This window comes from Pimephales promelas, chromosome 5 (genome assembly GCF_988280905.1).
Source record: "Pimephales promelas chromosome 5, fPimPro1.hap1.1, whole genome shotgun sequence".
Taxonomy (NCBI): Eukaryota; Metazoa; Chordata; class Actinopteri; order Cypriniformes; family Leuciscidae; genus Pimephales; species Pimephales promelas.
Window position 1 is genome coordinate 36,279,254 of NC_142773.1, and position 15,991 is coordinate 36,295,244.

Genomic DNA, 15,991 nt, shown 5'->3' on the forward strand with positions numbered 1-15,991 from the left:
TGATGAAAACGTTCCAGGATTTTCTCCATATAATGCACTTTACTGGGAACCAAACGGTTCAAGGTCCAAAAGACAGTTTCAGTGCAAACTGTTCAAAGGGCTTTAGATGATGAATAAGGGTCTTATCAAGCGAAACGATTGCTCGTTTGAAAAAAATAAATAAAAAATAAAATTAAGTTTTATAAGTTCAAATAGTTGCCTTGCTCTGTTCTGTGATGCATGTTCGTGACTCTCCTGTTCGAACTCGTTTATCAAAATGAACAAATCTATTTTCGTGTCATTTGGTTCATTCAACGAACGAAATGAACGAGTTGACTCAGGAAAAGATTTGTTCATTTCGATGAACGAGTTCGAACAGGAGAGTCACGAACATGCATCACAGAACAGAGCAAGGCGACCATTTGACCTTATAAATCTTTATTTTTTATTTTTTAATGAGCGATCGTTTCGCTTGATAAGACCCTTATTAATCGTCTGGAATCGTTTAAAGCCCTTTGAACAGTTTGCAGTTTGCACTGAAACTGTCTTTTGGACCTTGAACCGTTTGGTTACCAATAAAGTGCATTATATGGAGAAAAATGTTGGAATGTTTTCATCAAAAACCTTAATTTCTTTTTCAACTGAAGAAAGAAAGACATGGACATCTTGGATGACATGGGGGTGAGTAAATTATCAGCTAAAGTTTTTTTTAAATTGAACTAGTCTGCATTTGTAGATACAGCCTACAAGCTGGCTATGGCTCAAAATTCATTAAATATACAAAAATTTTTTTAAGTTTTATGAGTTTGAATCATTTTCAACTATGTAAATGTATTAAATAAATACGAAATAATTCTGATTTGTCACTATTTCGAGGTCACTAATCAAAGTAAATCTGCAACACTGATCATGTGAACTCACATGTGGAGGTCAGATGTTCTTGCTTCCTCTGAAGCACAGGATATTAAACATTTTTCACTCAAACTGTTTCCTAGATAATATAACGTACAATATAAAGACAAAAGATTAAATAAAGATTAAATAGAAGTGCAGTTTTATGACCTATCATCAGGGTAACATTACAGAGAACAGATATGCAAATAAAATGTGGTTATAATCAATGATTTCCAGAAAGGGCAAAGGCCAAGCAGAAATTATTTAAATCATATTGTAGGAAATGGTTTAAGTCAGGCATTCTGGAATTAGCAAACATGATGAATGATCCTTGAAATGTTTTTGGACTACCGCTAAAATCACGATGCACCGTTGCTTCAATACATTTCCCCTATATCACTAACGTTTTCTGCACAGGCCTCCGTGGAGGACTGTGTTCCCCTCAGTATCTGGAGACTCACTGTGCTGTCACACATCTGCCAAATGGGGTTTCTCTTCCTGCGCTGGCCAGCTATAATGCCAGCAGAACTGGTCAGGAAACATGACCACAGGGCTCCCCGATCAACCTGTCAGAGCTCATTTACTCAAAGTCAAGGAGCTCTGAGACCCCTCACCTCCCAGACCCTCAGTGTCATGTTACAACACACACTGCATCAGATCTCAGCCTCATGGATGAAAGTCAATGAATAAACAAATGGCTCTCTTGTGTAATGAATGATGCTGGCTGCTTTTCTCTCTCTTAGGGGTCTACATCTTTTAGACGAGGCCAAATTTTTCTCTGCATTACAGTGGCAATTATAAGGCTCTCCTGTTTATTATTTTTGTTCAAAGTTCAAAGATTTACAATAATAAGAAAGATCTGTTATGAAGGGGAAATAAATATAGACCTGGTCAGGATGACTGCAAAGAAAAAAAAAGCCCATTTCCATATAATATTACTGTAAAAATATTATCTTGATTTTAACGGAAAAAGACTATGCTACCGTGAAAAAAAGTTAATTGGTTAACAGAACCTTTCCTTACTATATACGGTAAACAACTGTGATAGATCTAATGGCACATTTCATGTAATTTTACTGTAAAAAGCTACCGTTCAATTTACAGTTTTTGAAAGTGACAATGAACAACTCATTGTATAATTTACAGTGAAAAACCGTAAATTGACAGTGCCACAATTCCCTGAGTGACACTTCACATTTGATGTGTTTTTGTTGAAATAACTGTTTCTTCATAGTTTGCTTAGTCTTTTTCTAATCAGTTATGTACAATATGGTTTTATGTAACATCTAATGTAGTTAAATTAATGTTTATTGCCTTTTTAAAATTACACGCCAGACCCTGGGAACCACATGCACAATTTCTCGTATTTGAGGTGTGGTTTACAAATGCCCGGCGCCGTTTATTGGGTGCTAAGAATATCTATCAAATGCTCCTACGTAGCTCATAGCCAATCATGTCAATTAAAAATTTTTTTAGAAAAGTATTAAGTACAGTTTAACATAGATGTTGAAGTTGTAATTTGCATTGGAAATTGTTTGCGCTTGTACTTCACAAGTTAAACAAAATAAAAATTGAATTTAAAGACTGTGTCAACAACTTTAATCGGTATACGTTACGTGCACAGCTGAAAGTTATGCTACTAAAGTGGTAGCTGTATATTGATATTGGACACAACTTAGTGGCACTGTGACAAGCACAGTAGTTAACGTAGTCCACAGGCATAATGACATTAATAAATACCACTTACTATTTAAGTTATATGTTGAAGGACTTCGTCGACGACGCAGGTTGGTAGCCTACTGTACAACTCCGTGGCTAACATGTCTCTCCACTTTGCGCTCATCCAGGCCTCGGGGCTGCCGAACAGAAGTTGGTATCGACAATTCTTTTGGTATCGCATTTTCTTTCTCGGGACACAGCTGCGGCAGATATTCCACGGTTGACCGCCTCCTGTACCTGGTCCTCCATTATGGCGATTAATGGCGAGACAACAATAACGAATGGGATCTCGTTAAAAGCGGCTCTTTTTTCTAAATAAACTTGCATTCTTTCTGTCTCCTGCAAGTTATTACAAAACAACTTAAAACAATATCTAAAAGGTTGCATCAAAAGGTAGGTTAGCGTCTGCTGCCATGTTGAATCCATAGATAAACAAACTGCTTCAGTCACATGTGTCGCATAGATGTCGTCATCGTCCTGCTGCTCCCTCCCCGTTCTGTGATTGGTTCCCTAAATGAGGCGAAAATCTGGCCATGGTATCCAGACTGCCTTTCAGCGTGAATAAAATCGCGCTGCGGTAAAAGGCTAAGGCAGTATGGGGAAACCCAGACAAGTGTGTTACCATGATGGTGTTGAATGTGTTTGAGTGAATCACACTTTGCAGCTTCTATAAGTTCTATTAATATTTATTTTTTTTGTGTGTGAAAGAGCTGCATGTGATGAGCTTCCATATATCATGTGACTCTCATAACTGCTGTGATTTTTGGTTGTCAGTGTATTACAATGGTACAAAACAGATTTTAACACTTCAATAGGTCAGTAAATTAACATTATATCAGAAAATAAAATACAGTTTATTTCTGTAAATTTTAAGTTAAGTCTGTAAAACCTTGCCACCATAAAGTCTTGCTACTGCATTTTATACAGTAAATTTCTGGCAACTGCAGCTGGCAGTATTTTACCATAAATTAAACAGATTTTTTTATCAGTTTATCAGTTTTATCATTAATCATTTTATCAGTGAATTATATATATATATATATATATATATATATTCTTTTTTATTATTTTTTTTTTGTCAAAAGGCCCTGTGGATCTGATTGCTAGAGGAAACAGTACAGGAACAGTCTTAGTTAGTAGGCCACTGCTTAAACCACGTGGGTAGAAGGAGCGCCAAACAATCTTTCCACCCATCTTAACACAGAGACAGAGTCAGAGAATAATGGGTGGGAGATCACATATGAAAACCTGACAAAAACACTCCAGATGAAAACAATTTTGCTTGAACTGGAAGGGTATTTGTCATTTGTTATTTTTAAAACAGTGTTCCTTATTGACATTCCATAAAGAACTGTTAATAAACATAGAACCTCCATTATGCAAAAGGTTATAGTGGAAAAAGTTTCTTTAGATTTAGAGAAAATCACAATATTAAACAAATCGTTCAGCTAACAACAGTTCTTTGGGGAAACAAAAATGGTTCTATGCATGGCGTCATTACACTTTTTGGAGTGATGTGCATGCATGTGTGTGTGTGTGTGTGTGTGTGTGTGTGTGTGTGTGTGTGTGAAAAAGAAGGGAAAAAAGAAATTAAAATACATGAGAAGGCATTACATGAACAGATAAATAAGATAGAAATACATAACAGAGGAAGGGAGACAAATATCACAGGAGTTGAGTTTAAATAATTTGAAGAGCATTCCAAAACACCAGAGTCACTCTAAATTAAGATGCTCTTATTTATATTGTAACAAAACACTTCTTTGAAAAAATCAAGAGATGAACTCTGAAGCATTACAAAAGAGGATAAATGGCAAATACGCCGTTTCAGTCGGTGATGTAATACACGTTAAAACATTTTTGTTGACATTTGTATGATATCAGACACTGTCTCTGGCATGTCAGCATGAAACAAATGTTTTTTTTTTGTTTTTGTTTTTTTGACAAAAATAAACCACATAAAGACGCTTGCTCATTTAACAATAGTGTGTATAGGCTACGCACAAAAAAAGAAAGTCTCCCCGGAGAGGAAACATATAACAAATCTGAACAGAAAGTCAGAGAAAAAAGGTCACGCGCTTTGACTTGACTGACACCTCTCACATAACCCAGACTGCCTCACATCCTCCACGCCAAACAAACCAATCCAAAGAGCCAAGATTAATCTCAATGGAAACTGATATTATTGCTCTTGTAATTAAGACGTCAGTGTCCGTTCAAACGCGGATATATGTGAGCTGACTGAAATGAAGTCAAATGCATGGCTAGATAGCTAATTGATATAACTGCAAATAATATAGGCTAATGCAAATTCAGTTGTCGAAAACATGACTGATGATTTCAGGCTATAAAAACATTTAGGCAACCTGTAAACTATATGTCGACATATCTCTAAATAGGCTATAGCCTCAGCGGAACCCAGATGCTTCGGATAGGCTATTTCATTAACCATTTGAGAACGTATTTTTCATTTAGGCTATTTATTTATTTTTACAATCTGAATATCATAATACGCTCAAAACATTTTTTTTAACCGCATGTTGATTATTAAATGTAAAGCAACATGCGCAGTGAATTGTTTGGAAATGGCGATTTAAAATTATGAACATGAGATTAAAAAAAAAAAACCAACTAATTCAACCAATAATATCAAAGTAATAATATTAGAAATAAGCCCGTAATAATAGGCCTGTTTAATAGTTTTGTTTGAAAAACAAACTAGTAAACAAACGACATTGATTGACAATGTATTTCAGATTAAGAACAACTGTTTAAAATTACTATCCTTCAGCTGAAACTGGTTAAATATTTTTACAAACTCGACATGTTTAATTTTATCATTACAAATTGCAGAATTTACCCATGCATATTTCCAAACCTGTATTTGCTAAGGCAAAATGTCAAACCCGCGCAATAACACGAGCAAACCTCCGAATTGCAATGCAAAGTGAATTTGACATGCAGTGTTGGCTATCACTGAGACGCCGGCAGGGAATGATATTGTGATATTCTGGGAAGCAAAAATAATTCTGTTTATACTGATGCGGCATCTTAAATTGAAAGAAGACCATTATTTAAGCTCTTTCCCATAGGCATGCAGCTATGGCCTTAAAAAAAAATCCAAAACTTGATTCAACAAATATTCTGCTGCATGCAGTTTGTTTACATATCTTTTTATTTCACGCGACTGATAATAGGCGTGTGTAAATGTGACAGGGAGGTGCGGCCAGAGGAGTGAGAACACGAGCAAAAGTTCCACCCTCACTGAGGAAAACAAAAGTTTGAGTTAAAACATGGTCACGGCGTGCATTGAGCAGCAGCAGCCGTATGTGGATTAATACAGGACATCTAAGAGTGGATAACCACATAGGCTACTGGATACAATGTACTGGAAAAATGAACAAACCACTGCGAAAGAAAGTCCAAGCAAGAACACTGTAAGTGTAAGTGATACATTAGCCTGTGTACATTTTTCAAATGCCTTTTATGCATTGTCTATTTTTGTCTGCAACTTTAATTCTTCAGGCTATTATTTTAGCTATTAATAAATTCGGATATCGAAATGGCCTTCTTTGATATTTATATAGGCTAGGCTACATATTTTGGAAGATTTTCATTAATAAAAATAATCACAATATTTTAAACTTCACAAACGCATTTTGCATCACGCAATAAACTATTATTCACTCTTCTGTTTGTCAGCGCGAGCTGAAACTGCCTTCTGAATTACGGTACCATCCTCAGCTGTGCCTCAAGCAACGCCTGCGCGCAATTAATATAAATTAACTGATTGGGATTTGTTTTCTTCTTTTACATGGCGACAAGTCGGGTTTTAAGAGAGTTTGGAAATAGTTTAGGTATTAAAAAAAAATATGGGGAAAAAACACAGTCAGTTTCAGTACCATACAGAGGACGACAGGAAAACAGTTCATTTTACCTGTGGCGTTTCAGCGCTTGAAATGAAGAGGATGACGCTTTGCGTTAAACAGCGCCCGTGTTTCTGCATCGCACCTCGCTCTCGTGTGAAGGTTGTCATGGTGAAACGAGTGGTCGTTAATGGGTCGCTCGGCCGGTGCGCGGAGGTTAAAAGGCGGCGGCGCGGAGGAGCGCGCGATACAGTGTCACTGTGTGTATCCGAATTACTCTCGTCATGCCCGCGCGCTGCGGAGGTTCAGTCCTCTACAGACCGCTGACAAACGCGCCGGTATTTATCCTCCATAACTCCTTTTACGCATTCCTGGAGAAGGAGGCTACTGTGATAAATTTTAAGTTTTAGTAAATGGCTTCAGAATATTGTTTAGGAACGCGTCTAACCTGCTGTTTCCTAAGGCTGAACTTTTACAAGCAACAGTTTAGAATTGTTTACTTGTGTTCTTTATGTAGACATAGCGTGCTTGCTTATTATTATTATTTTTAATGATTTTTAGGATAAACCCCAGGAGCTGTTTGAGGAGGTGTCGTGTTCGTCGTCGCTTTCTTTGTCGCCCGGCTCTTCACCTCATGCCATGACAGAGAAAGCCGTCTGTACGAGCTGTGGCACTGAGATCGTCGACAAATATCTGCTCAAGGTAGGCCTACGCAATAAATATTTTACAAGTTTTTAACGACAAACGACGCTTTCAGACAAGTGACAAATCGCATTACAAATAGTTCAGCTCTGGGACGGTGGGTTTGCTCAGCATTTAAATTCAAGTTTAACATTTTAAGACCGTAAACCCTATCTCTCTATGCATGTTAAAATATTAGACGCGTAATTGAAATCTGTTGCTTTTCCTCAGGTGAACGACATGTGCTGGCACGTGAGATGCCTGTCGTGCAGCGTGTGCCAAACATCTCTGGGCAGACACATCAGCTGCTATATAAAAGAAAAGGAGATATTCTGTAAATTGGACTACTTCAGGTATATATATAATTTTTTTTAATACTAATTTATGTAAAAAAAATAGGCTACTTCAAATGTTTAAAATGCTGTCAGGCGGCCATTGGACGACCAGCAATATCTTCTGTTCAGTGCAGTGCACGTTACAAAATAATTGTTTACAGCACTTCTAAACTGCAGTGAAACTGCAGCGACTAAACATTTTTTTAGTGGATTTTTTTTAACTTTATTTTTAACTTCCAAAAATAAAGTTTAACCTTTAAAATTCACAAAATGTTCTTTATTGTGGAAACATGTTCTTTGGAATATAAAAATTCCTCACATTAAGAAAAAAAGAGGTTCTTCAATGGCAATATTGTTGGAGCCTTTATATTTAAGAGTGTACCTAAACCTTGCATGTTTTCCTCCACAAATTCTATAAACATGGACAATAGTCAACCAATGTTTTCATTCAATCCATGTGTTTTTTCCTGGAGTGTCGTATCTCTACCAAACAACTGTTAGCCTCACTAAAGGTGCCACACAAGCTTGTTTACCTTTTAAAGATGGACGTTCTTAAACTTTTTTTGGTTCTGGCAGGAAATATGGAACCCGTTGTGCTCACTGTGGCAGGAACATCCACTCAAACGACTGGGTCCGCAGGGCAAAAGGGAACACCTACCACCTGGCTTGTTTTGCTTGCTTCTCCTGCAAAAGACAGCTGTCCACAGGAGAAGAGTTCGCCTTGGTGGATGAGAGGGTTCTGTGTCGTGTGCACTACGACTGCATGTTGGACAACCTCAAACGCGCCATGGAGAATGGTTAGACGCTTGACTTTTATATAGCCTAAATGGACATTTTCAAGCTTTCAACAGTTTATTCCATCTCCATTCATTCAGCTCTTATGGAACCACATCTTAAGTTTAATGCCCTTCTTTCTTATGTGGTTTGCCATAGGAAAAGGAGTGAATGTGGAGGGAGCCGTTCCCTCAGAGCAGGAAGTAAATCAGCCTAAACCAGCCAAGAGGGCACGCACAAGTTTCACAGCTGACCAGCTACAGGTTAATATTCCAAATCTGTTCTGAAATTTTTCTATATATGAAGAGTTCAGATGCAAAAGCCTCTAAATGCTATTTGAAATTTTCTTCTTTAATGATGATTTTTATCAAACTTGTATATTTAAGTTCAGTGATTTCACTTAAATGGCAATGATAATTACCTATTAATTGTTATTTAAGTGAAATTACAGAACTTAAATATACAAGTTTGATAAAAATCATCATTAAAGAAGAAAATTTCAAATGGCATTTAGAGGCTTTTGCATCTGAACTCTTCATATACACGCACATATACAGGGATGGGCAGTATTTCAGATGCATGCAATTAAAATGCAAAATAGTAATGTAATTTGTATTGAAATGCATTTAGGAATGAGTACGTTTGTATTTTCAAAATGCGTAAAATATTTGCCAGTCAACCTGTTAATTAGGGTACTGATTTTGTGTATCAACTAGTTCAGACACGCCCCCTCCCCCCAACCCAGTACAACTCCGTATTACTTTGGTGAGGATGTCATTGAAGTTAAAATAGTGCAACGTTCAGATTTGCCTTCAGTTAACATAAAAGAATAAGAGCACAAACAAGTGGGAATATGGCATTCGCCAATCAATCTTGATGGGTGGTTGATTTATTATTATTATTTTTTTTAATCATTTAGCTTGTTAACTGTGCTTTAAAGCATTACTGCAGGTTAGGGCTGTGTGATATGACAATACATATCATAGCGAAGATATAAAGAATCGATGGAATTTCTAAATCGTTTACATGGGTCTATTTGTGGGGTAAGAATTTATCCGTGCTGCTTTTAGTGGGCAGGAATTATTGGAACGATAGAGTGGAAAAAGAAGCACTGATGAATGATACACCACACAAATATTCTGCTTTTAGTTTTATTCATAAAAAAAAATGGTATATAGTGAATAGTATAGGTAAATATAGTAAAACCGTAAATGGTGTCAAATGAATTCAAATTTAAGATAAATTTTCTAATTTTGACAACTGATATTGAGAATTAAACTGTAAAGTAAAATTAAGATTTTGGTCATATTGCCCATTTATATTCTTTGCTAAATAGCAGAAAAGGTTCCCACAGTTTTACATAACAGTATTCAATTTTTAATGGTGTTCACCACAAGTAATAGACTACATTGTAACCTGGTCAGAAATAAGTATATAAATGGCTGCTATTTTGCATACAACTATTTGTGAAAGAGAGGCCAAGAGGGCAGAGATGAGGTTAGCAATTAAAAGTCAGTAGGCCTATGTAGATACTTCATTCACTGGCCAATTTCACATGTATTTTGTGTATTTTCAAAATACAAAATTTGTTTTTAAATACATTTCACACAGTATTTTTATTTTAAATACATTTCCATGTATTTATGCCCATCTCTCTTTCTCTCTATATATACTACTATTATATACTATGATATAAACGATTAATCACATCCAAAATAAGTTTGTTTACATAATGAGTGTACTGAATAATTATTCTATATGTATATAAATACTCGAATGTATACATTTAAAAAATATTTTCATGCATATACTGTATACAGATTTATATATACATATTTTAAATATAAATTTATTCTTAAATGTACACATGCACATATATAAATAATTATACACTGTACACAGTTTATGCACTTTTACTTTTATTTTTGGATGCGATTAATCGTTTCGCAGCATATATATATATGTATGTATATATATATATATATATATATATATATTTAAATCTCATTAATTTATATATATATATATATATATATATATATATATATATATATATATATATATATATTTAAATCTCATTAATTTATATATATATATATTTAAATTCATGAGTGGTTTATTGTTCTTGTAATGGCTGCTTGACATTTGTTTTGCACTTTTTTGTTTAATAATGTTTTATTTATTCAAGGTAATGCAAGCTCAATTTGCTCAGGACAACAATCCAGATGCCCAGACTTTACAAAAGTTGGCAGAAAGAACCGGTCTAAGCCGGAGGGTTATTCAGGTATAATGGGTGTTATTATTTTTTATTACATTAAACTGACTCAAAGTTGAATCTTGGATAACTTATAAAGAAATTTATAATAAAATTGATAAACTCTGCCTTCCGCTCAGGTTTGGTTCCAGAACTGTCGAGCTCGCCATAAGAAGCATGTCAGCCCGAATCACTCTTCAGCCGCTCCAGTGTCATCTCTGCAGTCTACTCAACTCTCGCCTCCTCTAATAGATGAACTTCAGTACACCGCTTTTGCCCCTGTGGACAACCCTATGCTGACTGCGCTACACTCCTATATGGATGGTACATTCCTCTCGTGGAATATTAACTGTATTCAGCTTGACTCAGCTAGCTTGATTTAATTTTGTGCAAATGCTGACCAGCTCTAGACTGAACATTGAATTTTTCGTCCTTGTAGTCCACTCTCCCAATTCACTGGTGCTGCAGCCTCTCTTGCCCCACTCGATGACACAGCTGCCCATCAGCCACGCCTGAGACGCACGCCCACCGCCCCACGCTCAGGTCAGAGGACCGCACGAGGAAATACTGATTCTTCTATTGACTGAGTCTTGAACAAGACCCATGCTACTTTATCTTTCATGGGCACTTACTGAAGGATATCTGTCTTGCAATGATCAAAAAGAAAAGTCTCTCTAATTGTGAAAAGAGCCTGAAGTTTTTGTTTAATATATTATATATATCTATATAGTGATGGAATAAATGGCATTTAATTTATTTCTTGTATGTGACTGAGCACTTTGTTTTAAAATAAACCTACCATGGAATTTTTAGTTTCTGGTTTAGTCGACGCGCATTGTTTTGTTTGGTGGTTCTAAAGAAAATGGGAAGGTGATGGAAAAGCCAATAAAATCTGATTTGCCTCTAGCATTGATCAAATTAAAGCGGTTGGTGTAATTATTTTGTTTAGTGTTTCTGCTTAAGAACTTTGTTCAATTAGAGTTGTTTTTGGGATTATATGCATGGCTATTTCTCACATTTGTTCTTGAGCAACAATCATCAACATTTAAATATAGTCTGATCTTATTAAATGCAAATAAATGTTTCAGAAACGCCCTAGCTTTACATCTTGGTCCGTATAATGCTCTACAATTTCGGTTCCTTTGTGACTGACAAAGGGTTTTATCGCATGTTCTTGTACTTTTTAACATGTCAGTAATTTTGATATTTTAGTCTGCTCTCTTAATGGTCATTGGAAAATTGACCAATGTTGGTAAAGATCTAAAAATGCAGTTTGTAAAGCTATCAATCCTTGCATTAAACATAAGAAATCGGTGAATAATTGGTAGCTGCTGGTTTTATTGTATGCAGCAGGATGATGGCTGTTAATTTTTCAGTCTTGCCTCGAGGATTTTTCTCAGCGAGCTGGTTGTGTAAAAGGGTCGAGCAGCTGATCCATCATTTTTCTCCAGGTCTAGAGCTGGAAGTAGACATTAGGATGCTTATACAGTACATGCATGTCTTTGTGTTTAACTTATCCCAAACAGTGATTTCCGTTAACTCTGGTGTTGTTACTTGAAGGCATTCGTTACAGTTAAAATATCACTTTAGGGTTAAGCGTATAGTCGGCTAATGGTTTTTGATGAGAGATCCACAGAACACATTTTTGAAAAATTGGTGGCGTTGAAGTTTTAATGCATTTCAATGACAGTTTAATAAAGGGAATTAAATACTGAGAAATAATGTTTATTAGTGAGAGATTCATCACAGCTGTGCCGTATTATTTGACAACTTGGGATAAAAAAAGGACCTGATGGAAGTCATTCAGGGAAAAAGTATTCTTTAAATAGTTTTATTCATTTAAATATATAAAAAAAAAAAATCACAATTCCGTTTTGTGGTACAAAAGTACAAATACAATAAATACCCACTCCTACAACATTACAAAAGTGTTTTAATCTGGGATTATAAAACCATAGCACTTTAATCTTGTATCTCACAGTACAAATAAACCTAAATGACTTCTTTGAGAAGGACAGTTCTTTTAAATTTCCAATTATTCTCAAAAAATATCCTTAAAAGGGGACCAACAAAAAAACAATGGTTTGGTTCTTTTAGCTTCTTCAGGAAATCAATTGTTACAGGAGTTGAAGTGCTAATTTTTCTCTCAATCTCACTCGCCGGTCCTGAAGGAAGCATTTAGAAACGCACTTTGTCTACTGTCTGTGCCAGATAACTCCCAATCACTTCAACTACACAGAAAAGAAAATGCTATGAAAGCCCTTTGCTGATTTCAGATATTGAGTGCTTTTTAAAGTCTTCCAAACCTCACGTTAACCATCTGTTGAAGTATTTTGAGCAGGGAAAGCTCACATGCATTCATGAGTCCCAAATACAGTGGCATAGCACACATACAAAGAGTGATGTGTTCATTATTTACATGGAAACAAACCACGGTTTGCATTTTGACATGAGACCTTCAATAATTATCACCATTAAATTTTAATGAATTCCTCTGCCTGTGCATCATATTCAGAGGAGGGTTTCATCGAACCGAAAATATTATCAAACTGATCTGGAAGACTGTAGACTTGTTACATTTATTTACTGTACATTTTGCCCTAAATTCAGTGACGAGGGTTTAAAGAACCAGCCTGAACAGCTAGAGCTCAAAGAAAAAAAGATAATGGCTGCAACTACGAGATGCCAATAGGCTGCGTCTGAAATCGTATACTCTCTTGAGTAGGTACTCGTTTTGAGTAAGCTATTTCACAAGTGCTAAAAAAGAATGTTCTATATTTTATATCTATAACCAGGATTTACAACATTCGCCATGCTGTCATTATCATGTGACCTACCAGTCAGTTGCGTCACTTCACTGCCATTCGTAAATCCTCTCCCGTGGCCTCATGGGATAGTAAAGTGTCCGACGTATCCAGTAGCACCTCATTGCAGTACACGAGATCCAGGGGGCGGAGTTGGATCCAGATCTGAGGGGTGGAGATGGGTAGGATTAGGGGTGGGGTTAGGAATCAGGGGGTGGAGTTGGGTAGGTTTAGATAAGATTGGGTAGGTTAAGGGATCAGGGGGTGGAGCTGGATAGGTTTAGGGGTGGGGTTAGGATCAGGGGGTGGAGCTGGGTAGATTTAGGGGTGGGTTTAGGGATCAGGGGGTGGAGCTGGGTAGGTTTAGGGGTGGGTTTAGGGATCAGGGGGTGGAGCTGGGTAGGTTTAGGGGTGGGTTAGGGATCAGGAGGTGGAGATGGGTGGGTTTAGGGGTGGGTTTAGGGATCAGGGGGTGGAGTTGGGTAAGTTTAGGGTGGGGTTAGGGATCAGGAGGTGGAGATGGGTGGGTTTAGGGGTGGGTTTATGGATCAGGGGGTGGAGCTGGGTAGGTTTAGGGGTGGGGTTAGGATCAGGGGATGGAGATGGGTAGGTTTAGGGGTGGGTTTAGGGATCAGGGGGTGGAGTTGGGTGGGTTTAGGGATCAGGGGGTGGAGTTGGGTGGGTTTAGGGGTGGGTTTAGGGATCAGGGGGTGGGGCTGGGTAGGTTTAGGGGTGGGGTTAGGATCAGGGGGTGGAGATGGGTAGGTTTAGGGGTGGGTTTAGGGATCAGGGGGTGGAGCTGGGTAGGTTTAGGGTGGGTTTAGGGATCAGGGTTGGAGCTGGGTGGGTTTAGGGTTCAGGGGGTGGAGTTGGGTAAGTTTAGGGTGGGGTTAGGGATCAGGAGGTGGAGATGGGTGGGTTTAGGTGTGGGTTTATGGATCAGGGGGTGGAGCTGGGTAGGTTTAGGGGTGGGGTTAGGATCAGGGGATGGAGATGGGTAGGTTTAGGGATCAGGGGGTGGAGCTGGGTAGGTTTAGGGTGGGGTTAGGGGTCAGGGGGTGGAGATGGGTAGATTTAGGTATATGTAAGGTGGGAGGAGTTGGATCTGGATCCGACTCCTCCCCGTGGATTTTGTTCTGCAGTGAGGACCATCTCGACATTTGCACACATATCCACAATCTCACCGGAAGAAGCAGGTCATCTGGGTACTTTCTGCCTATTTTTTTACTGTGAGGTTGGACATATTTATTTTATCACAAATGGTTTTCGCCTATAGTAGTAAAGTATGCAATTTCAGATGCAGCCCTAGTCTTTAAACACGAGTGCTTTGTCCGTCTGATCTGCAGTTGAGCTACTGTGATAAAGGAAATCTCTTTGCCCTCCATTACAACTGCAATGCTAAAGGTTCAGTTAATCGACAAGCATTTGTGACAGTGTTGATATAACAAAAATGAATGTCCAACTGCCCCTTGTCTTCTTTAAATAAGCCAAAATCTGGGTTACAAAATCTGCAAACATTAAATACTTGTTTCAATAGGAAAAAACTTTGTTTATATACAATTATACAATGCCATAAACCCTTAAATGATAAAAAAACGAGAAAAATGATAATGCGTTACAACAGAAGAATTAATGTAACTACTTATAAAACTATAAGCTTTACATAATACTCCAAATATGGGCCCATTTATTTTCATCGCCTTCTTTCCTAAAGAAAATGAGGGACGAGTTGAAATCATTTTTGTTGTAATCAACATTACGCCACAAATGCGATGGATCGAATATACCCGAAAAATATTCCTTCAATATATCATTTAAATTTACATTATCACTGAGACAAAATATTTTGTATTCCTAAGTATTTTGATGATTAAATGTCAAATGGGATACTGTTTACCTATATGTGCATATGGGGGGGGGGGGGGGGGGGAGTGGTCCTGCAGGGATTGTGTGAAAACCATTTTTAAGTCATCTTAGCTGTAAAACCAGCTCTATTCAATGAATCAGTCGTTCAGATTTACACTGAAATTGCGAACATCAACTCTCAAGTTGGGCTTCTTTTCTCAAGGTGTTCAATCTCAGGCAGCTTTTAAATGTCAGTAATCATTTTCCCAGAATAAGGCAGCAGTAAGAGGCAAACATGTTACTATGCAGTGTAGGGTCTGTGTCAGAAAAGCCAAAGCTCCGTGTCCTGGGATAGATGCTGTTACAGTGCAGAGAGAGTCTTTGGTCTTTTCTTGAGGTGGATGGTCACGTCAGCACTTCCCATAATCCTCAGCTCTCATTACAAAATGTAGTCCACCACTTCAGCTATAATATACGGTAAGTTAATGCATGCTAAGTATGTAAGTCGAGTAAAGGTATTCTCATAGATTTATCCGCGTGACTTCTTGGGGCTCATCTCGGCTCTTCCCAGAATTCTTTTCAGGCCGGGAGACATGAGGAAAGGCTTGGCCGTTGTCCCGTCATTTCTCTCCAAGTCTTCGCCTGTGAACGCGGCACCGTGTTGTACGATAACAAAGAAAACGGAGAGAAATAGAGGTTGTAGTGCCTCAGGAAGTCAAATGTGTAAAAATCTGCAGTTTAGAAATATTTTTGCACACAAGAGTGAAAGTCTAAAGCCAATGGTTTAGGAGATATTAAAATATGAATTTCAAGCTAAATAAATAGATGCTATAGTATCTA

The 15,991-nt window shown here is 37.5% G+C and overlaps 2 protein-coding genes across 4 annotated transcripts in view; one reads left to right on the plus strand and one right to left on the minus strand.

Annotated features, from left to right (window-relative positions):
• The first annotated feature begins 5,849 nt into the window (after positions 1 to 5,849).
• lhx8a (LIM homeobox 8a) lies at positions 5,850 to 11,258 on the plus strand. 3 transcript variants are annotated; one of them, XM_039677759.2, is made up of 8 exons: positions 5,850 to 6,035; positions 7,020 to 7,160; positions 7,371 to 7,492; positions 8,051 to 8,271; positions 8,408 to 8,511; positions 10,437 to 10,532; positions 10,643 to 10,826; positions 10,942 to 11,258. In XM_039677759.2, the coding sequence occupies exons 1-8, from the start codon at positions 5,976 to 5,978 to the stop codon at positions 11,016 to 11,018; spliced, it is 1,005 nt and encodes a 334-aa protein (XP_039533693.2). In that variant the 5' UTR covers positions 5,850 to 5,975; the 3' UTR covers positions 11,019 to 11,258. The 3 variants fall into 3 exon arrangements, with proteins under 3 accessions (XP_039533693.2, XP_039533694.2, XP_039533695.2); XM_039677760.2 differs by having other exon boundaries at positions 5,850 to 6,029; XM_039677761.2 differs by lacking the exon at positions 5,850 to 6,035 and adding an exon at positions 6,417 to 6,796.
• A 1,159-nt stretch (positions 11,259 to 12,417) lies between these two features.
• The window catches only part of slc44a5a (solute carrier family 44 member 5a), a 91,586-nt gene continuing 88,012 nt past the window's right edge, over positions 12,418 to 15,991 (minus strand). The window contains exon 22 of the mRNA XM_039677756.2: positions 12,418 to 15,793. Within this exon, the coding sequence (XP_039533690.1) occupies positions 15,681 to 15,793 (113 nt within the window). The 3' untranslated portion in view covers positions 12,418 to 15,680. The remainder of the gene's footprint in view (positions 15,794 to 15,991) is intronic.